The sequence below is a fragment of the Diachasma alloeum genome, unplaced genomic scaffold (genome assembly GCF_001412515.2).
Source record: "Diachasma alloeum isolate Michigan unplaced genomic scaffold, Dall2.0 Dall_scaffold_00301, whole genome shotgun sequence".
Taxonomy (NCBI): domain Eukaryota; kingdom Metazoa; phylum Arthropoda; class Insecta; order Hymenoptera; family Braconidae; genus Diachasma; species Diachasma alloeum.
Window position 1 is genome coordinate 1171296 of NW_021680440.1, and position 22791 is coordinate 1194086.

Below are 22791 nucleotides of genomic sequence, written 5' to 3' on the forward strand. Positions count from 1 at the left end.
CCCCCCCCCCCCCCCCAGAATTCAAAAGCGCAATTAACTCCCTCTTTTGTCGACCCCTGAGCCCAACTAACCGCATCGAATGCACGCGGTGCCCTTTCCCTTCTCCATTAAAACGTTTAAATGAAAATCGAGTGGTCCTGGAGGCGTCCTTGTACGTCCGATGTACGACATTAGTCCATTAAATCGTGACAGAGGCGACCATACTGGCCACTCGCCGCCACGTACACAGTCCGCCCCCTGTTAAGGCTTGTACGTAACCCACAACTAAAGCCAACGATATTTCCTCTTTATGTCGCCCGTTCCCCTCGCCCCTCACCCTCGACCACTTCCACCGGCCTTTTCACCCTTCTCTCACACGCGCGCAAGTAAATCCACGAATTTATGAAGCGATTCCACGGAATAACACGCGTTACCACTAATTTCCGCGATTTAAGTCCGACGGAAAATGGTTGGAAGACAGTTCTGTAATGAGGGTTCATGGGGAGGGGGATTTCCGGGGCGAAAACGTCGGGGGTGTGTTTGTTCGGGGGATTTTGCCGGCGCTTGATGCCTCGGACATTGCGGGATATTCCCCGCGGCACGAGATGCAGCATTGACGGGTGACCGTCAAAACCGTGAGATAGGTTTGTGTTTTGCCGTCTGATGTTGTAGGGCCATGCATTATGGAGATGACGGGTTGACTGCATGGAAATCAGTTACATGGGGAATTGTTTGATGGAGGGAATATGGATAATTAATTGGGAAATGATTGATTCGATCGTTCTGGTGAACATTTTTGGCTGAGTCATCGGTACACGTTTTGGAAATTTTTGATCACATTCAGTTCATTACTGCGCGGAGAAAAAATACAGAGACAAGGCAATAATCGTGGAGCGAACTCGATTTTCAGTACTTTTTTATCCTGTACACTGACAGAAAAAATTATTTTTATTGAGATGTTTCGTTCTTAAAACAAAAATTATATACTTGAACCAATTCCAAATGAATAAGATCTTACGGTGAAGATCAGTTGTTTCCTCTTGAGATACATTTACTTGAATCAAATAAAACAGTAATTGGCTATAAAAATAAGCTTAAATGAATGACCTCAATTATTCGTCAGGTTTTCCACAGAAATTACAGGCCTGGAGGCCATGCGTTTTTGAAAAAATAATTTCTCCCCTCCAGAAAATGATTTTTTGGCAAAAATATCTTTTCTTCTCAGTGAAGCGCTTATAATCGATCCATTATGGGAATATTGTATCATCTGCAGTTGAAGGAAGTAAAATACGGGCTAGAGCGTTCAATTTTAATCCCATGAAATGGAGAATCTCAGGCAGTGAAGCACGTCGAGTATTATTGCACGGAATGAGATGAAAAATTCTGATAAAAATGAAATGACAAAGTGCCGGTGATGCGCAACGTGTCCCCGTGGGAACGTGCCGAGAATATCCACCGATTTTGTCTCAATAAAACGCCTTATGTACTGAGAAATAAATCTATATACGGAATAAGACATGAGAGGACGAGGAAAAAGAAATAATGAATGAAATATCGAACAAGGGCAAGAAGACGGTGGTGAGGGATTTTTCCTCTGGCCTCTGGAGTTCAAACGTAAAACGGCAGATGAAAAAAAAACATCAATCGATCATAACTGCACCGATGTGGAATGCGAAATGAAGATGAGAATATTTTCGGATATTTGATGGAACATTGAGTTCAGTTTTTTTTTCGGTTTGAGCATAAAGAGGATAAAGCGGAGGTATTTGTGAAAAATTCAAGGCGTTATTTTTGGCATGCAGCCACTGGATATACACGCCACTCATGCGCATCTCACTTGCATCCATGAATTAACCAAAATGCGACACGAGCCATGAGATTCGCCTCCGCGTGCCCCAAGCATTTCTGGCAAGCGTTGTACCTCGGAAACTAAAATTCTTAAAATCATGTTTTATTCAACGTGAAACGAGTCTGTCATACCACATTGCTGGGATGATACTCGGTGGTGTACTGGGCTCATGCCATTTATCAAGGGGGTAGAAAAGTGTTTCGGAGTACGAAGAGAAAGGTTGGATAGAAATTATCTATAAAATCGCGCAAATTTAGATATAGGGAAAGATAATCGCGCAGCAAAACGCCAATTCTACACTGTTAGGAAATTACTCTTTAAATTTCAACTACAACATCTTTAAATTTTTAACGACGAATAATTTACCCGGAATTTCACTTCATTGATGTTGTTCATATGGTAATGTAAATAACTGAAAATTTAATTGAATGTATCGCTTAATTTTCACGATCGGTTAGAAAATCCAAATTATCCTCGAAAACTCAATTTTACTGAACTTCCAAGATGAATCAGGAATTCCATGAGCAATTTAGTTTGAAATTGATTTCAAGCTCAGAATATTGAGAATTTAACTGCACCTGTTACTTAAATTTCCAAAAAATTCCAACAGTGTACAGAAAATATTTTTTGGAGGAAATTACCTTCACATTTAGTAAATTGTTTCCAGCCAACGGAGAAAAATTCACCATTCGTCTCGCACCCGTATCTCAAACATTGTTCTCCGTGAATTGGCAACAGCATTTACCCCTAAATTTCATCCGTCCAAACGATACCATATTCTCATAATGAATCGATTATCAGCACATCAAATCGCACAAATGCCAGCTTTTCTCGTCGCAAATAGAGATTTTATTCTGCTAGAGTGGATATTCCTCGTTTATCTCCAGCGCAGTGTTCTTCTGCGCACAGGAGTATGGGGCAGAGGACCCCCCTCATACTTTACCACTGGTTATCACGACTTCCTAGATGGGTGGCAGTCATAAAATTCACCCGTTATCGTTTACGGCTGCTGCAGCCACCACCACACGACACAAGTTTTGTTTATTTTTATACTTTTTCGTTCGGAGTGTGTACACTTGTTTAGAGGGGTTTCTTCTCATACCTCGGAGATGGGGGAGCAAACAAATCTGGAGAGTGTATTTTGAGGTTTAAGTTGTAAGAATGAAGCTGGGCTCTTGAGATGTTTGGGCGGTGAAGTTTATGGCTTGTTGGGCCAAGTTGTTTTGGAGGATAATCCGGGATTGTTTTGGATTTATTCTGCATGATAATGACAAGTCTGCCACTGGCTTAGAATGAATGATTGAGTTTTATCCACACGATTTCGTTGGGATTTAATTAATTTCGGGCTGGATCAACCTCTGAACGACTTTCAAAACCTTTTCTGCCCCCTCCGCCTACCTTCATGACCCTATTTTGACCCTCATAACCCTATTTTGACCCTCACGACCCTTATTTTGACCCTCACGATCCTTAACTTTGGAGTCTTAATTTCGAGTACCAAATTTTCATCACCAGAAGTCGATTATGATTTTTATAATAAACAGAGATAATTCAGCCGTCGTCTCTCCGACTTCAGGTCAAAACACTCGACTCGAGTCCAGTCTACTACAACAAAATCCATAATAGTTACTCACCACACACCCCCTGATGCTTGACTCTCGTGTTCTTTCGGTTGCGACAGCTAGCCTGTCGCATCAGACACTGGTTACCGTACGTCACGTCGTCATTACCGCAGACTGGCTCTGATGTTACCGGACAATCCTGAGGGCACTGGCACAGGCCACGACCCGTCTCCGACACAACGCACACAGCACCCCAAGCGCAGAAAGTTTTTTCACAGGGCTCTGCAATTAAAAGAGAATCACATTAATGCTCCGTCAACATTCCCTCCGCATAACGTAAATTCCCCTCCCCCTCTGCTGGTTTTTAAATTCCCCAAAAACTGGACATTAACTATCCTCGTTATTCCCTTTTTGTTCAGAATAAACTTTTCATCCGTCGTTGAAATGAAAAAAAAAAAAAAAGAAAAAGGAAAAGGCACATTAATTGTATCTCCCATTTTGTTTTATTGCAGTACAGATATCTCATTCGCAACTTTTTCCACTCCAAACTGAGCCATCCAGACCCCCGGCCCCCAGTGTGGGACTGAGGGAGACAAAAAAAAAATGAAAACGAAAAATAAAAATAGCTGAAAGAAAGGAAGAGAGAGTCGAAGCTTTATATTGTGTGGTTGCGACGCTGGGATTTAACGACCACGACGACAATGGCATCAGGAGTGCGACGTGACCCGCAATATTTCGAGAAAGTGGAGATAGAGAAATGCCGGATGACGAAAAGCCGTTGGCACGCAGAAAACTGGGCGGGGGGGGATAGGGCGGCGTCGGCAAAAAGCTTTGGAGAAAAAAATTCAAAAAAATATATGGAATATGAATCTACTCCGAGGATGAATGTGTGAAGTCGACTGTTTTCTCACCATCTCTCACATTCTGGGCGATGGAACAACACGTTGAATCCATTTCTGGGATGAATAATTTCGCGGTGAATGTGAAGTCTTTATTGAATAAATTATTAATTAGTCCATTGATTCGTAGGGGTCTGCCTTGGGGTTAATAGGGTCGAAAATCGGTTTGAGGATGTATTTTTTTATATCAAAAGTATTTATAAGTTGTGGCCAGGGGGCTGTTTATTCGGGCCCTTATGCTGACCCTTGTGACCCTTAATTTATTTCAGCTTTGTAAATCTCAAATGATTGACCATCGAGCGCTTTTCTCTTTAATCCATTCCCGTCGCAACGTCGGATTATTGACGATCAAGGCGCGTTAGCTAACTCCGTGTCTGACCATCACGCGATTTTCTCCTTAAGGGGAGACCGCACTGAAATTTCAAAATCACGGAGGTCTTTGGGGGAGTTTACTACTTCAGCTTTAATGTAAAAAAATAGGAAAACATCAGGTTTTAATTTTAGTTTTGATTTAAAATGCACGGACGATAAAATAATATTCAAAAGTGATTAAAACATATTTTGATTTTGGCAGCCGAATTTTTTCATCGAGCACACCGTAGTAGTTCGTTTGTCCTCACAATTACTATGCTAAATAGTAAATTTTCGAGTCGTGCATTCTATTTCTCACATCTTATTACATAAGATTATTGTAATAAGAAGGCGAGTTCTTTAATTAAATAAATGGGGCGGTTAGTTTTCCAGGAATCAGCTATTCAAATCGAACATAAAATAATTTTATATTCTTTCTTTGCCACGATTTGCGCCCTCACATCCCCTCCATTCAGCCCAAACTGAACGCCAAACCTCTAAGATAAAACCAAAACAAACGAGAATTCCCAACTCGTTAATTATAAACGCTCTCCGATCGACACCGAAAATCCCGGAAATCTGTTCGAGTTAATCCCCGGTCATTAATATAGCAGACGACTTGATCCCACGGGCAGGTGAAAAAAAAAAATCGCTCGATTCACACAAGACTGGGTCAATCGTCTTTCCCACGGTGAATCGGAGAAATCCAGAAATTTCTTTTTTTCCATTATTTTTTACCATTGACGTATAAGCTTCTTTATCCACTTCTTCGGGTCTTCCGGGACGTTCTCTCAAGCTTTCACGAGGAGATTAGTGAGTTGGAATCGTCAACCTTTCTTGCAAACGTCTTATCTCCTCTCGCCCAAATAAAAATAAAGAACCCAAACGTCTCCCTTCTCTCACTCTTCTCCGCCTGAAATCTGGACTAAGAGACAAATGAAAATTCACATGATTTCTCAGCCAAGTTCGTTATCCCGATGAACATTACTCAACCCTACACAAGGCATTTCACGACGCCACCCCACCCCCGCCCCCCTCCGCGCGTTTGCAATTTTATTTTTATTTTTTCCTTGGGCGGTAGCTTGTAATAGAACGGGGTTAACTCCTCGCAATGTCGTTGATACGATCGTGCATGGGTTTAGTGCCGTATTTCACGTAGTTTATAACAGCTAGCCGGGAGGAAACTCTAGCGCCCAAGCGTTGACGGTAAACAGGGCTAGGTTAAGTAGCTAACGCTCCACCGAGCCCCCCAAGGGTCAACGCTCGAGTCATTTGATCCATTCCCGGTCGCGTCAACTTGGTGCATAAATATTGTTATTTCTTTCCAGGAAAATGGGGGAAGAAGTTTTTAGGCTTCCCGGGGGGTGGAGCTGAGCGGAAAAAATGGGGGTTGCTAGGGTGGCGAGAAATTAACGGCGGAGAAGCTTTCAAGCCTCTTTTCGATCGATTGTTTCTTTTTTTTTATTTAAAGTGCTCAAGTCTGAATTTGAACTATTTATATTGCTGTTGTTTAATATTTCATTCTTGTAGGAAATTACACATCTGTATTTTTTATTCAATTTTACTTCGCTCGCGGATTACACTTCGAAACGTAATTTTTACGTTTCTTTCTGGTCATTTTTATTGAATTTTTCTCTCCGTGTTCACAGACAGGCTTGCGGTGAGATTGACAGTGTGAAATTCGATGATTTCCGCATAATTTTCTGATTTTTCCAACTTTTAGAATGACATGAACGCACGGGGATTTAATTAAAAACCCGCAACATTAAAAATCTACAGAACATCAAATTTAAGAATAAATAATTTTTCAAAAAATGCAAAAAAAATATTATTATTAAATAAATTACATTGTAGGACATCTCTACTCGAAAATTAATAAAAGACAAAAATTCCAAAATAAAGACGCCTCCGGAATAAAATTTGCACTCCTCCCGTCATTATGAGACTACTTTCATCAAGCTATCTGCATGTTAAATTCAATCAAAAAATTCATGTGCAGCAGAATGTGTGTAAGATTAAAATCAAATTGCGGTCATTCAATTATTTGCAGGTAGCGGGTACGTGCCAACGCGAGAGGAAGGTGGAAAATCCAACAGAAAAGGTTAGAGTTTATGTACTTCAATGCCGGTGTAAACATTGGTCAGTTGCCGTGACCAGAATACTCACCAGGAGTTGAAATGAACGTACGCTTTTCGGGTCAGTATATTTTCCAAAAGCCTGTATTCTTTGAAAACACGTGATCCATTTCTCCCACTGGGGTTTATCCAGTCTAAACACGGGTTGAGGTTTATAAAGGATTCAGAAAATGATTTTACGGTTATCTTGTGGGACTCCAATGAATTCACCAGGCGGCACTGGAAAATTCATGAAAATTCCCATTCAATATCGAACCCTTTCCGATCCATTTGACGATGAAAATTGTACAACTGGGGGCGTTGTGATCACAATGTTTTTAAAGTGATGGAGGAGGAAAAAAGTCGCAAGTGCGATGTCTTTTTATTCTGAGGGTGCTATCATCCGTCATGATCCGTCTTGTCCAGCGGTCGTGCTCCACAATTACTTATCAACGTTGGGGGGAAGAGAAATTAGAGGTAAGACGGAGAAATGGGATGGATGATGCCGGAGTTTTAATAAATTGATTCGTCTGGGGAGAGTTCTATAATTTGGCCATTAATCATTGGACATTTTTTTCAAACAGGGAATACGCTTTTCATCATCGGCTTTAAGATTGAATGCTCGAAAGTTTGAATGAGTCACGAGCTGGAGATTTTTCGAGTGCAGGGGAAGAATGTAAAATTATTTTTTACTGTGGGAACACAGTAATTATTAATATGAGAAGCAGTATTAATTAATTTTTCCTGGCATGTTCACATAGTAATTTTTAATTTTATATTCTCTGTGAAGGATTGCGAAATGAACGGGGAAAAGGAATTTATCAACATGCAATAATTATTTATCGGCATGATGTGAACCGTCAGTTGATATATTGCGTTCATTTCGAATGAATGAATATTTATTTCCTGGAATCGAAACATTTTCGTTGGAATAAATTTATGATTTCATTAATTTCCGATAATGATATCGTTAAAATGAATACGAATTTTTCGTGAAGAGTGTTATTCACCACTTGAAAAAATTTAGTTCACTGAGAGAAAAAATTACTTTCGCCGAAAGATTACATATTCCCCTGAAGAGATCTTCTGTTGTGTTGAGTCAGACTCCACTGGAAATTCAACGGAACCGATGCCTTCAATGAAGTGCAAATACAATCATTATTAGTTCTGCTCATCAATGATAATCAGAAGTTCCGCAGTTCCACCTGGGACTTCATCCCAAAGTATCCGACAAAACCGTTAGAAAATCACATGTTGGTTTTAACCAATGTAGACATTTACATAACCCCATCAAAGGAAAATCCTCAGAATTCCCTGTAAACTCTCAACTATTACCGGCAAAGGGCACTTCCGGCAGAAGCTGCGTAATATTTTTTACATTTGATTGAAGCCCCCCGGTAATGAGCTTGTACCTGACTGCAGAACTGCACAAAGAAATTCACAGCCGAATGAAATTGTAGAAAAAAAAATTCACTGAGTGAAAGGTCTGCAACGCAAAATTTCAACGTGAAAAGAAAAATCCTTTCGGAGAACATATTTACATCCAATTCATTACTGCATATTTACTCGATCCCTGTAAAAATATTGAAACAGGCGAACTCACTTGTGTACTAAATAAATAGAGCACGCGTTTTAATGCTGCAAGATTTTCCCAGCGGCATGTCTCTTTGAAAACATGCTGTGAAAAAAAATTGTGCCAACGCAGAGGGAAATATTTCAAGTCCATCAAAAGTTCGTTAACATAATCATCCAGGATGTAGCACAGCTCCAAATGAAAATACACTTTTTTTACCTCGAAATGGGCAACAATTGATCGTCTTTCCACCAACAAATCCTTTCACTTCCACTGTGTGCTGAAAAAATTAAAGCTCCCCCCCCTGACATTCAGAGAAGACGAAACTGAATTAGTGTCAGTTGAGCGGGCAGGAAAGTCGAGGAGATTACGTATAGAGGAACAGCGGAGAGAGGCGAAAAGACTGGAAATAAATAAGCCATTGTGAGTTGAGTGGGGTTGGACCCCGTGAAGTACCCAACCTAAATCTGCAATAGTCCCTCGGTCTTTTTTCAATAGTGTATCTCGTTATCTTAAGTCTCCGATTTCCCATCCATCCTGGATTCTTCATCGCTGCTGGACTCATTCACCCGCTGGTCAATTCACCTGATGCACGGAGAGAATTTTTTGATAAAAATTATCCTACCGTTCTACAAAAGTGCATCATGAGACATCGTTTCCTCATTTCCATCCCGAAATTTAGTAAAAATTAATGTATGATGATCAAATTTTACTCCATGTTAGAGATCCTTATAAAAATAAAAATTACCATGCCGGTAGAGTAAAAATTACTGTACCATTAGGGTAAAATCTCTCTAACGTAGAATAAAATTTGATCATATATTAATTTTTCTAAATTTCGGATAGAAATGAGGCACCGATGACTCATGATACACATTTATAGAACGGTAGAATAATTTTTAACAAAAATTTCTCCTCGTGTTCCTTTCTAGTCTCCACAAATTCCTCAATCACCCCCACCTCCCCCCCGGCATTGATTTTGATCAGTCTCCTGTATCCAAGGGTCACCCCACTCGACGCAATCAAAGGACCTTCGAGAGTCAAGATAAATCCGAGGAAGAGAGGCCTGAAATCTCATGCCCGAGAGAACTGTACTTGTGATTGTATTCTGGAGGACTTCTGGCGATGGGGTAGGTGGAATGTGTTAGACAGGATAAAGCACGGGGGATAATAGCTATTATATTCTGACATGAAGGAGAAGTTTATCTTTCGCAAGATGATCGTAGATATACCGTACAGCGAGTTAACTCGCCCTCCTCTCTGCCACATCTAACCCCATTAAAACTTGACTAAACAAATAATTGTGATGCCTCATCGCAATGCTGTTGAAATTATTCTGAAAGTCGGTGGTACAAATGATGCCGGTGGATGAGGACTGTAATGATTCAAGTAGTGGGAAGAAATCTATTGAACAATCTTTAATTGCCAATTATCAATTCCTCATTATGCCCTCAACGGAAAATTCTTCTACCGTTTCTCATCTTCAACCAAATATCCGTTCAATATTATCGAGTTATCATCAGGTGCAATAGTTATCGTTATAGACTCTAGTCTTATGAATTATTTCATCAACATTTTTAATCATCAATTATACAGTGAGTTTAAGTGAATCGTTGCTTTCGGCGCACTCGTCGTTAGCAGTCACACATTTGGGAAACGTCAGCATAAAATAAATTCGACAATCGCGTCACCTACCCCGTAAAAAAAATCCTCCACCCATTTCAATAATCATCCACCCGCGGAGAACAATCCTCCTCCGTTAATAATCCCCCCATAATTACATCCCTCGTAGACCACTCCAGTAATTCAGAAGAGCTCAACTTTTAAAATGACATTTCTCTTGCGTACCCTCTGCCACCAGCGCTTGCCCTGTGTAACTGACACAAATATAATTCGTAGCAATTTTTATTACGTCAAGTTGAAATGAGAGAAGGGCGAGGTCTCGCAGCGTCTAGAGTTCTCGTAAAGATGTAAAGGGAAATAATGGTTCGTTGAGAATAAGGGGAAGGGGGAATTGAAGCAAGACGAGTGTCATGTATAGCACACGGCCCAACGGATTGCGTTAATGGCTTCCCGAGTGAAATTCTACACAGCGCAACTACTTTGCAATAGTTATACATCGGGTTATTACGTCTCAAAGCTTTCACCATTTGCTGCAAGTTTTGAGCTGTCCAAGTGCTTCGATTTCACCACATTATTGTTCTGCTTAACACGCACTGATTACTTTGTATTTACATCGAGATTGACGCTACTGTAGGCAGTTTAATCGATATCCATTATGCATTGGATGAATAATAATAATAAGTATGGAAAGGTAAACATCGATCGATGAGGGCCGACGAGACAACCAACTAATTATCGACGCTTCCGCTAATTAATGCCCCGGAATGCAAGTGGGGAGTACTGAACCCATGCCGCTAATCAGTTCTCTCTGTGTCATGCTTCAGTGGATTTGGGTTATTGGAGGTATATTGTAAATGCATATGGTGATGTGAGGGATCACGAAAATATCGATGTTGAGGACAAATGTCACAGCTGCGACAAATTAACAAAGGTGGTTCTTCCTCTCCTGCACATATAGGTGAGGATGAGTCCTCTTTTAAAAAAAGAATGTAACGCTTTTTGTCAGCAATCTATTCCGCCGTGCTTGACCTAGGATTATTTCCATCCTAAACTTGAATATCTTAGATATTAATAAGAAAATATTTTTAAAATATACGTTTATTTATATATATTATTTTTTTATTAAAAAAAAATATAATAAGATGAATATAAAATATGTAGTATATATATTGTCTTATTAGAAATAAATTACGTATAAAAAAAATGATTATTTGTTCTGAAACTAAATTTTACGGTTAAATGACAATTTCAATGACCTAAACAATGAAAATAATGATACAGAAAGTAAAGTAGAATTCAATGTTAAAATGTTGAAATAATAGCATACAACCTTCCAATTCCTTCTCCACATCCTATTAAAACTATCGTTACTTGCAAAAATTAATCACTCTTAAAAACAATCTGAATAATGAATGAGTATTAGCCATCTATGATGATGACTTAGCTTAACATGGGACTCTTAAATTTCCCTAGTGGAAAGAAAATCTGGAGATTTAGCCACTGATGAAGCCGATTCAGCCCGTCTTATTGGTGAATGTGTTGATGGCGGGATGACAGCATTAGCTCAATTGAGGGTTCTCGGAGGCACTTGATGCCAGGTTCTGGCTCAGGAGCTGTTGAAGGATCAATCGGAAGGGAGCACACATGTATTATCCTTCCAGCACGTCTGATCTTTGTTGAGTAATATAACGACGGCATTGGGTAATACGCAGAAGGTGCACAGAGGATGCCACGAGGCGCCTCAACATCAATCGTCATCTCCGCTAATCGACTAAAGTCACAAAGAGAATAGGCGTGCTATCGATTTACACGGTTCATAGACAGAACCTTGAATGCGATGAGGATGCGAGGGATGACTGCTGCATTGATTAGGGTGAGAAAACTGCCCTTAGTTCAACGTATTATACACCGATGATCTTGCAATTGATTATCGAGAGCTACCTGTAGCGGCGAATTACGTGATGGCCATTCCGATTGGTCAGCGATGGTGCGGCACTGATGTGTTAATTAAATCAGGATACTAATATTGAGTTGGTAATCAAATTCCTGATGATCTTAGGAACAGTAGTCTTAGGAATATCATCAGCAAGCAACAGAAGTAAGGATGATCTCCTTAATCATCTCCAGATCAAGAGGATTTATTTAATTGGTCCACGTAATTACCCATTCCCGTTCATTTCCTGATCAGGTACTACAGTCTAATGGTAAACCTGATGGTTAAATATATCCAGTGCTCCATTGGAAATGCCCCAGCATCAGGAGTCATTGTTGACGACCATCGTAACCATTGACATTCAAGCCACCATTCCATCACAACCTCCTAATTATTGATTCCGCCAACTTTACATCGTCCATCACTGTGAAAGCACCGAATACATCATAAATGGCATTTAAGCTTTCACGGGAAATGCACCACCATTAAAACTCACCATCGTGAAATCTCTTCAGCCAACCCCGAATCAATAAGATTCACTGAATTGGTCCACGTAATTACCCATTTCTCTCCACTCCTGGTCTACCCTAGCTTCATTACCAAATGCGTAACCAGAGGTATTCCATTAGGTGCGCTAGGGCCTACCATGTCCGAGAGGGAGCGGGTGAGGTTAGGGGCCGAGCTGTCGCCGCAAGTACCGCAGGCTAACCCCTTTAGCACAACTCCTGTCTCTGTTCCCAATGGATAGGGAGCCACTGCTTCCTGTGCAGGATAGTTATTTTTGTCGAGCTTACGTTTGTGGTTTCTCAGGAGAAACCAGAATCGCTAGTTAATGTCCTCTGAAGGAGCTTCTCCGGGATGTGGGTCTAAAAATTCCAGTGATAGATGGCTTGCGGAGGATGATTGTCTAAAATATACAACTCTGTGACGTTGCATTTCCTGCATTAATTTTTAAATCAATTCTAAGCTCTCTGAGGGCCATGAATTATAATCGAGGCTTCACACACATTCATCGTGATCTCAGCGTAACGTGAACTCACGAATAGATGTGAACGCAGTTTTATAGATAACCTGATAATTCAGAATAATCTCAACTGTGCACTTACACGTCGTTAAATATTCATTCGTATCCTGCGATTCACGCGAGATATGTTCACCTCTTTTTCTCTGTTCAAGCCATATGCTTACTTTTGCAGCACTCAGAAGACTGCATAATACATGGTGGCTGGCAAAGTAGTTTCGAAAAAATTGCAAGAGTGAATAAAATATTCATTCGGGGGATTAAAGTTACGATTCTGGTGAATCGTGAATTTGTGCTACTGACTTGCGAGGAAGGGAACACGCATAATGATGTATTTATAATGGCTCCGTATTCCATTGGAGTATGAAAAGCCCGAAATGTTTCTCATTCGGATGAAAAAGTTTCTGATCTTTCTGTTATTCACGAGAATTATGTCATAACGAGGAAAGCTGTTGCTGTAAAAACATCCTGTATCGTACATTCTCCATAGTAACAGCCCCATAATCATTACTTCTTCTGAAAAGGATCTGGAAGAAGTAAGGCAAAGCATACAGACAGTAAAATTGTCCGCGTGTATGTTATAAGAAGAAAGAAATAAGGTCGTCTCCTCTGGTTGGGGGTGAGCGGTGAAGCCAACCGATAAACGGCGAAAAATGTTTTCCCTTTTTCATTGTCCCAGGCTTGCCTCAACCATATCCCAAACCCCATGTCTGCCACTCACACGTTCCTCTTTCCCAACCTTTTTCCGTATTTTCTCCCATTTCCAACGGGCAAGAACTTGCTTCCACATTTTCTTCTTATCCTCGATTTTTCTCAACACTCTGCACAATGGAGTTTTCACATTGTTTTATTTCTTCTTCACCCCTCGTGAAGGCAAGTTTATGAATTTATTTGTCCGTAAAATATTCGGCTTAGGGAGAAAGATTCTAATGATCCATCTTCACATCATCCAATACGAAAGCTGATCCATCAAATTGGGCTGAATAAAAAAGCAATCGTATCTCTACGTGACACAAAGACGTCTCCAATATCCAGGAACGACAAAGCGCAGAAAACTGCTGGTACCCCCGCCCGCTGGAAGTGACAATACTCAAGGGTTCGGAGCCGAGACTTAGACCCTCATAATATCTCCGCCCCATCCCTCTCCAGCTTCGTTTGTCTCCCTCACCCATTCTTTCACACACTCGTTACAACCTACCCCCACACAGATGCCCGCAGATCGATTTCGTTCAGCCTCTTCCCTTTTGAGTCACTCGAAGCAGGATATCCGCTGTACACAGCCTGTTTCATGCTGTTTGTTTTTCCCGAGCGATTTAATCTCCAATCCCCCGTAAGCTTCGAAAGAACATCATATTATGATAAGAATTGTAATGCCGGAGAGAAACCTGAAAAGGCCAATTTCATATTCGGACTTTTCTCGTGAGGTCACGTAGCCATCGATTTGTTGAAGAAGGCTCATCTTTTTTTCATCTTGCTCGCAGGCTCAAGGGTCGCCCAGCCAGACTTGATAAAGATATCAAGGATGATATTAATACCATCTCTTATCGTAGAAAATCAATGATACAAATTAGAGCCCTCGTGACGTCCATCAGGACGTGGTAGTTGGTGTTTAATGATTCAGAAACGTCATTTTCGGAGATAAGACGGTGAGGTTAAAGGAGAAAGCTCCGGATAATGACGACATAGGGCGATGAGAATACTCGGTTAATGTTACCACACGTAACGCTTCCCTAAAGACATGGGGTGGCTGACTTCCCATTTAGACGCTGAGAGCTAACTCAGCACTTTGGATATTTCTTTGAATGTAGATCTATGTCGCACGATAAGCCAAAGTGTCGTGCATCTGCAGGCATATACCATCCCGGTTAACCCTTTTTGACCCTAAGGTAAGCACCCTCTCGTGTCATTTCTCTTCTCTTCTTTTCCCCATCCACCCCTATTTCCACTTGAAACTAAAGCTCCACCAGACATGACCTCACCTAACGATACCTCTGGTGCATTTTACACTGGTGTTAGGCATTCGCCAACATGCAGATAGTGCGCGAAACTCGATTATAAGGGGAGATTTGTGAAATCCTTCAAAATAGGCTGTGAAAGCTCGTGCGATACGCTGTTATTGTTGGTGTAAATTTAGTTTGGATTTTCTAAATAACGGCGTTGCTGGAGACAGGAGAATTATTCGCGCAAATACACATGTGTCCACTTCGTTGAGCAGGCTGGATGCAAATTAATTTTCCATTCAACCGAACTTGTCGTCCGCGAATTAACACGCATTCCGGGATTTTGTAACTTGATAAAATTCCTGGTATTATGTTTATTATGGGGGTGACAGAGTCCGGGGTTTGCTGTGTTTCTCGGGTAATTAATTTTTGGGGTGGAGTTATGTGCGATGGGGAGAAATCGAGGGGAGATGCAATCGGTCGAAATTGCGATGGAATTGATTTTTCGGTATCAAATCTAGGAGACAGAAATTAATGGCTGATGTAAGTCATTCGGGTAATTATATTCTGGGTTGTGTAGGTATTTGATGGGAAGGGGAAGTCGAGGGGAGATGTAATCGTGGGGATATTGACGCGATGGATGATTATTTCTGAGGGGAAACGGTGAACAAATCGATTTTCCGTGTCAAATTTCATAGAAGGCAGTTGATGTGCTCGAAATGATCCGGGTGATATGGACAATCATGATTTTATTGTAGGAAATGATTATCTGCATCAAATTTCGAGTCATGTTTTCCCGAGATGCTGTCGAGAGTTGTATTTTGGAGGTGACGTATTACGTCGAGCTTTCCGTGCACGTCGATGAGACCTTTTGATGCTGTTGCATTTTCCATGGAAAATTAGGCGTAAATGATCGCTGGTTGAATGCCCTTGGAGTAATTTTCCATGGAGTGATGTTACAGCAGGTGGCTCAGGTGATTTGATCCCTTCAGCATTAATCGTGAGTCTCAAGTTTCTGAAGCGTCCGCAACCGACATTTCGAGATCGAATAAAACTCCCGCCGATAGGGATTATCAGTTTCACTTTCGTGTTCATACCAAGTAAATATCAAACCCCAGAATCTCATTAACGATGATTAGCCCGCAATCTCCGGTTTTGATCGAGCCCCATTGCTCCGGCCACTATCCGGACTACAATCCACGCACGACCACTTCCGGCATTAACTGGTAAACATGGACTCACGCCTCCTCCAGATTGCTACATATACATGCACTAATAATAATTATTAAACCACCCAGTGGGATTCGCTGGTTATCAGGAGGGTGGCCATTACTGAATTCCCGGACTTTACAATATTCAATCTGTGATATGCTGTCGTCCATTGCTTTTCATCCCTCCAAGGGGTCCACGCGGAGAGGAAAATTCAATGAAAAGTGTGAGGCGGAACTGAAATTGTACGAATCGCCCCGTAACTTCTACGATTTGTTCCGTAAAAATTAATCACCTGTTTGATGACTCACCGCTGTGGGGACAACCAGTCCTTCCGTAATTTTTCTCCTACGATTAGAAATTTTACGGAACGAAACGTAGAAATAACTCACCAGCTGTAAAAAAATTGTTGAACGTTCAAGAATTTTTTATTTCGGAGGCACAATAAGTTGGCAAATTTCTGTGAGATTTTACTTCTTCGGGAAAAATTACGTGACAAGCTCGTACTTTGCTCGGTGATGAACCTGAAAATTCACTGAACGTTTCAGATTTCTTCTCTTCCATTCCTATAAAAATTTCCGGAAAACGATTCCCCATTGCGGATTACGTGAATTGTTCCGTAATTTTGACTGAATATTTCTCTCCGTGCATGTCTGAAAAATCTCCATTTAAAAACCACTCCATCTAAAAAAACTATAAAATTGCACGTGATGGAGAGAACCAAGTCGTTTTGACGAAAGTTTTTTATATCGAGGCAAAGAGTCCGAGGTGAATATTGAATTTTTCCCCGCTGACTCGGGAAAATTTACTAAACATGAGGGTAATTTGTGCCGAAATTGTCGAATTTATCATTCATATATGTGTAGGAATTTTTCTGCGACGGAGAATGATTTTATTAACAAACGCGGTATAGTAAAATTTCCATTTCCTTCACATCTCATCAGATGTCCTTCATATCTGAGCCAGAAAAATATAGCCTGCCAGTAATTTTTGCATCCAGAGATGTTTCTCCTCAACCCAATTCGCCTCACGATTACCTTTCGTCTAGAAAACTTTGCCGCGATTTTCTGGATAATTATTATTCAACTTTTCCGTCTGTGTAGACGTACTCCCCCTCCAAGTGGGTTATGTCTAGCTCCGAAATTACCGTAAACATACAACAACATCTGTTTAGTATTTTGCGGACAATTGAGTAAGTGAGAATATGACGTACGGCTCTTGTGCAGTGTTCATAGCGGTTATTTCGTTGTTTGAGTACACCCCCTGGTCGTTAAAACTATTCGATGCGGGAGGAAACTACCGATGCCTGGAATTGTCAGCGGGCGCTGAGGTATTTTGCAAAGTTGCGCTGGATTGCCGTTATTATTGTTTTGAATCAACACAAGGGATCTGAATCATCACAGGCCAGTGACAAAAAAATCTCTATAAAAACTGCACGGAGAGAAATTTTTGATAAAAATTATCCTAGCGTTCTATAAAAGTGTAGCACGAGTCATCGTTTCCTCATTTCTATCTCGAAATTTAGTAAAAATTAATATATGATGGCCAAATTCTATTCTACGTTGCAGAAATTTTATCGACATTTTAGCGACATTTGAGGTTAATATTCTCATATGACGCAGAACTTCAGACCAAGTGTCTCTTCAAGAGGTATTCTTAAACCTGGCTGGCGCACTCTTTATGCGGTGTCCCAGATTTCCGCAGTAACCATCTGAATATTAATTCTTATCCTAGAATGGATTCAATCATCACAAGCGAATGGAGAATGACTCCTAACCGAATGTATCCACGAGTGAACTTTCCGTCAATATCTTCGAAAATATTAGATTTTCCAAAAGACATTTCCATAGAGCGCAATGGAAGCTAAAAGTAAAGGAGCTGATGGAATTATATTCTGAGAGATAATTAAATCAGAACCAATCAATGAAATCTTGAAATAAGGATGAAGATTAATCCCTTCCTTGATTTTCAGCGCCACTCAAAATTAATATTTACCGATGACGCAAAACTTCAGATGAAGTATCCCTTCAAAAGATGTTCTCAAACCCCCCTGGCTCAATCCTTTAGACTGTGCACTGGGTTATCACGAAAACATGTGGCAAACAAATAAAAAAACAAATCCAGTGTGTGGCTCCCATGTCGCCTATCGCGTGGCCCAGTTTGCTTCGATTTTACTTTTCACGGTGGTGTTATGTTTACGTACCGGGTGCTTGTGGGTTCAGCTTGCCCATTCAAATATTCATGGCGATATTTAAAGGTGAGATATCAGCGTATTTACTCGATTTAAACTCCCCCGGATGAGTGGAAATTCACGCATTCCGCTGTTATCGATTTGTTTGAAAAAAAACGCCAACAATTCTCCGATTAATTGAAAAAAGCGTCATCAATAAAAGAGATGGAACATTCGTGTTTGCATTGATTGATGAACAGTAGAAATGTCAGTGGGAGATGGAGCAGTTTTAATTGTCCCGGGGACGATAAAAATGAATTATAAATCAACCCGGATATTCCAATTTTTACGATATAAATATTTCCGATGAATTGGCCGGGCAATTCTGCAATAAACTCCCCGTTAAATCGATAATCCGTCACGATTGAACACTCTCAGTTGCGAGATAATTTACATAGAAATGTAAAGAGCTCGTGAATGAAACAATAAAACACGAAAAGCACCGAGTCACTCCTAATTAAGGAGTAACCATTAAACTTAACGAGTCCCAGTAAGAGATGAAAGCTAGTAAAATTACGTATTCATAGTGGAAACCGTTTAACTTTGTTTGGGAATGATATGCCTGTTCGACTAGTTTCAGCCCATCGGCACGCCAACGCCATCATCACGGGTGGGACCAGAGGTAGCCGCGGAGTCTATATGCAAAAACTCAAGGTAGAAAGTAAGCTCTAACGTTTCCAGGGATGAAGTTGAAGTGTCGTTAACTAGTTCGTGTAAACGCAAGTGGGAGTGGGTAATATACCTCCGCCAATTGGCATCCAGGAACAGAATCTTGTGGTCGAAATTTTAGGGTCCAATCTAGTGAGTGAGTTGGTCGAAGTTCAGGTGTTTAGAGTGATGGGATGATTGTCATCATTGAGAGGTTCATCAACCGAGAGATCTCCGTAGGTTTGCACCGTAGAAAAAATACACTGACGAGGAGAGAATTTTTTTTTACACTATTTTCTGTAGTGTAGCTGTTAGCACGATCTTGCTCAATGCAATTCCCCAATTTGTCCGTCAATTCGAATCCCCAGGAAATAGCATCGTCTCCATAATCCCAAAGCAATCAACTGTGACTGTAAACTCAGAATAACTTGGCGATCGAGACAGAGATTGAGATCATCTACATGATGCCAATGTGTATATCAGTGAGCGTCAGTACACAGAGAGAAAAAATGTATCATGAGTCATCGTTTCCTCATTTCTATCCCGAAATTTAGTAAAAATTAATATATGATGATCAAATTTTATTTTACGTTAGGGAAATTTTATCCTGACGCATAATAAAATTTTCCAATCCCTTCCCATCCGATAATTATTATGTAGATAACAACGAAAATTCGAGAACGGTTGGTAAATTTTATCCTGCCGGTACAGTAATTTTTATTTTTATCAGGATAGAATTTCTCTAACGTAGAATAAAATTTGATCGTCATACATTAATTTTTACTAAATTTCGAGATAGAAACGGAAAAACGATGACTCATGATACACTTTTATAGAACGATAGGATAATTTTTATCAAAAATTTCTCTCCGTGTATGAATATTATATTCGGCAAAAAAGTCGTCGTTTCAAAACTTGAGGCCTTTCCCCAATAACTCAAGAAAGTGAATCTTATCCGGGATTAGGGACAGTATTAATACACCACTTAACACCATCAATGCGCCGTCCCCCAATTTGTCAATTCAAATCCTCAAGAAATAGCATCGTCTCCATAACCCAAAGCAGTCGACTGTGCCTGCAAACTCGTCATAACTTACCAATGAAGCTAGAGATGTCGATCATCTACACGACCCAAATGTGCGCAGTTGTGAGCGTCAGTGTGAAAATCGTTAAACGGAAGTTTGGTTGCATCTCGCGGTGGCAAAGTGCATCACAGCGAGATCCATCCTCACCCCTGTATTGTGGATATTATCGAGAGTACTGTAACGGGCCAATGGAAAGTTTCGCGGATCGCTGGCGTTAATTTCACGGAGCAATGATTATTGCTACCCCCGGCATGATTGAAAGTCTTTTTTCCCACGGTAGTATGGAATCGATATTTTTTCATAAGCCAATTATGAGATTATGGGGGGTTCATGTTTAAGAGGATACGGTGGCTTGAGGGGCCATTCCAAAGCGCTTGCAGTGTAAAAACTAGGGGCTTCGAAACGTCTTAATTTCTGAAATTTTGAATTCTTTAAAATGAGTTATTTTCTCATTTCAAACTGTCTTGAAATAGAAGCCACATAATTAACCCTTTGCGTGATTAATAAAAATTCATTATCGTTCGTACTAACTAATCTGAATATTCACATTAGATTGGAACTTCAAATAAATTCAGGAATTCTCGCCATTATGCCCCTTAATTAAAATTCTGGAATTTTACTGAATTTTCAATGAAACCTGAAATTTCCTGATTTTTCCCCTAAATCGCGTTCAGCGTCACTGTCCTGAAAATTTGAGGTCAATTGTCTCTGAAAATTCATTGTTTTCCAACAGCGCACACTAGTTTTCCCACAGTTTTCACATGTTTTCTTCTCCCGATGCATCAATAATTAAGTGAAGAACCTGCGCAAGCACAGTCCCTCTCCCTCCCTGCTTGCGAAGTCCCAGACATCTGATAGGCTCCCCCGAAGACAGCTAAACTATTTCTCCTCCACATCGATCACTGTCACTGTCCACGGGCAAAGTGAAAACGTGCCTCGCAAAATAACCCAAGAGAAATAGTCCCACCAAACTATCGGAAAGAAACTCGTGACGCTGCTGAACCGAGAGAAAGCGTCATTAACCAACCGATCAAAGTTTTAATTTAGCGAAATGAAACCCAACGTCAGTCTCATCACACAGCATCACAATCATCAGCTCCTCGAATAGCTCGAAACCCTGTCGAGTGACATCATTATTTCCACCTCCGAGTGAACCGCCACTCGGTCACAGCCCGAGGGCGACTGTCTCCAAACCAGAAAAACCCGACGAGATTGACGGATCGCTCTCCAGGCCCGGCAAAAAAAACTCCACAAAAATCCTGAAAATCCTCTGGGAAATTGATTTCACCGAGAATACTCTCCAAATCTCCATCAAAACAATTCACAATTCATGTCCGAAAAACAGCGATCCCCCTCCACCCATCAGTCACGTGCTCCAACCGAATTGTCATCAGCTCATCAAGCATCGATGCACAGCATGTCTCCCTTTTCCTCTTTATGCTAATCGACAGTGCACGTCAGGCACACGTACACAGGCACAAAGTTGGGATCAAGAGCGTCAGTACGAATGCACGAGAGTTTGACGAGTGGCGCGGCGGGGGCGGAAGGGGTTATCTATACCAGTGAAACGGGTGATAGCGACACGTGAGGCCACTCCATTTGAATCGACGTAAACGGCTAATTAGTCGACGACGAGCGGGGGGGATTGATCATCGTCTACTCGAACGCCCTTGATGCATGCATACATATAATCAAGCATGATGGCTCCTCTCGCTCCTCTCGCTCCTCTCGCTCCTCAAACAGGGGAGTGGAAAATAATCGAGGACACTCGGCTGGTCGATTGAACCGATGACGCGTCGACCCTTCGCTGATAGTCGGTGGGGTGGTAGGCAAGGGCTAGAGGGAATACTCTGTCATTCCATTACTATCTGCGCTTGACGTTTACTGGCTCGCGTGTCATCGGCTCTCTCGGTGCATCGCTCGCTGCCTCGTTTTGTCGAGGAGATGGAGATATACCTACTAGAGGTTACCACGGAATATTGAATTGTTGGGCTACCTGTGGAGATTCAAAAGCCCGAGTCTTGTTTGGAGGAGCGAAACCTGTCAAAATTCGCGCATTCACCGAATCCGGATGGCATCACATTTCCCAACATCAGGACAGATTGCCCTACTAACTCCAGCTGTCCCTGAGGCGGATGGAGAGCAGGAGGAGGCATTGACAGTCACTTGGACACCTCTCAGGTTATTCCCGCCTGTGTCGAATTGATTTTCTCTCGAATAGTTTTTGCACTATTCGGGAACACGTGATGCCCGGGGTAGACGTCATGGACAGCTGTTGTTGACGAGAGCACACGTGAATATTCATATGAATTCGAAATAGTCAAAGTCAGCGATCAGTCGATTTGACGGAGTCGTGCCTCATCAGCTCTGGATGTAATTGTTGTGACAAGAAGATTTCCGGAATTCATGAGCGTATCTACCGAATTCTAGTTACCGCTGTCTCAATTATGGCTTTTAATTGTTCTCCGGGTGGCGTCCGCAGTTTTCAGGGGAAAGAGTGCTGGAGTAACTCGATCTTGAGTCTTTCCATTTACATTCTTTTCAAGGTAAAGCTAGTTCTCTTTGGCTTCATTCCGAAAGTTGCGGCCCATTTTCAGGGTCCCCTTGGGGATGAGAGAGAGAGAGGATGAGAAAGGAGACGGAGACGACAGACGGCCAGGCCTGGAAATTAAATTTCGGGCGGCCCACACTGGAATACCAATGAAGGCGGAATAAAAGTTAAAAGAGAACTGCCTATTCCCAGGATCGAAACGATTTTACGGATCTGGGGAGGGG

General features: G+C 41.3%; 1 protein-coding gene across 1 annotated transcript in view; it reads right to left on the reverse strand.

The window, feature by feature from the left end:
- The window catches only part of LOC107039557 (agrin), a 163412-nt gene that overhangs the window by 71390 nt on the left and 69231 nt on the right, over nucleotides 1-22791 (reverse strand). The window contains exon 4 of the mRNA XM_015259239.1: nucleotides 3463-3672. Within this exon, the coding sequence (XP_015114725.1) occupies nucleotides 3463-3672 (210 nt within the window). The remainder of the gene's footprint in view (nucleotides 1-3462; nucleotides 3673-22791) is intronic.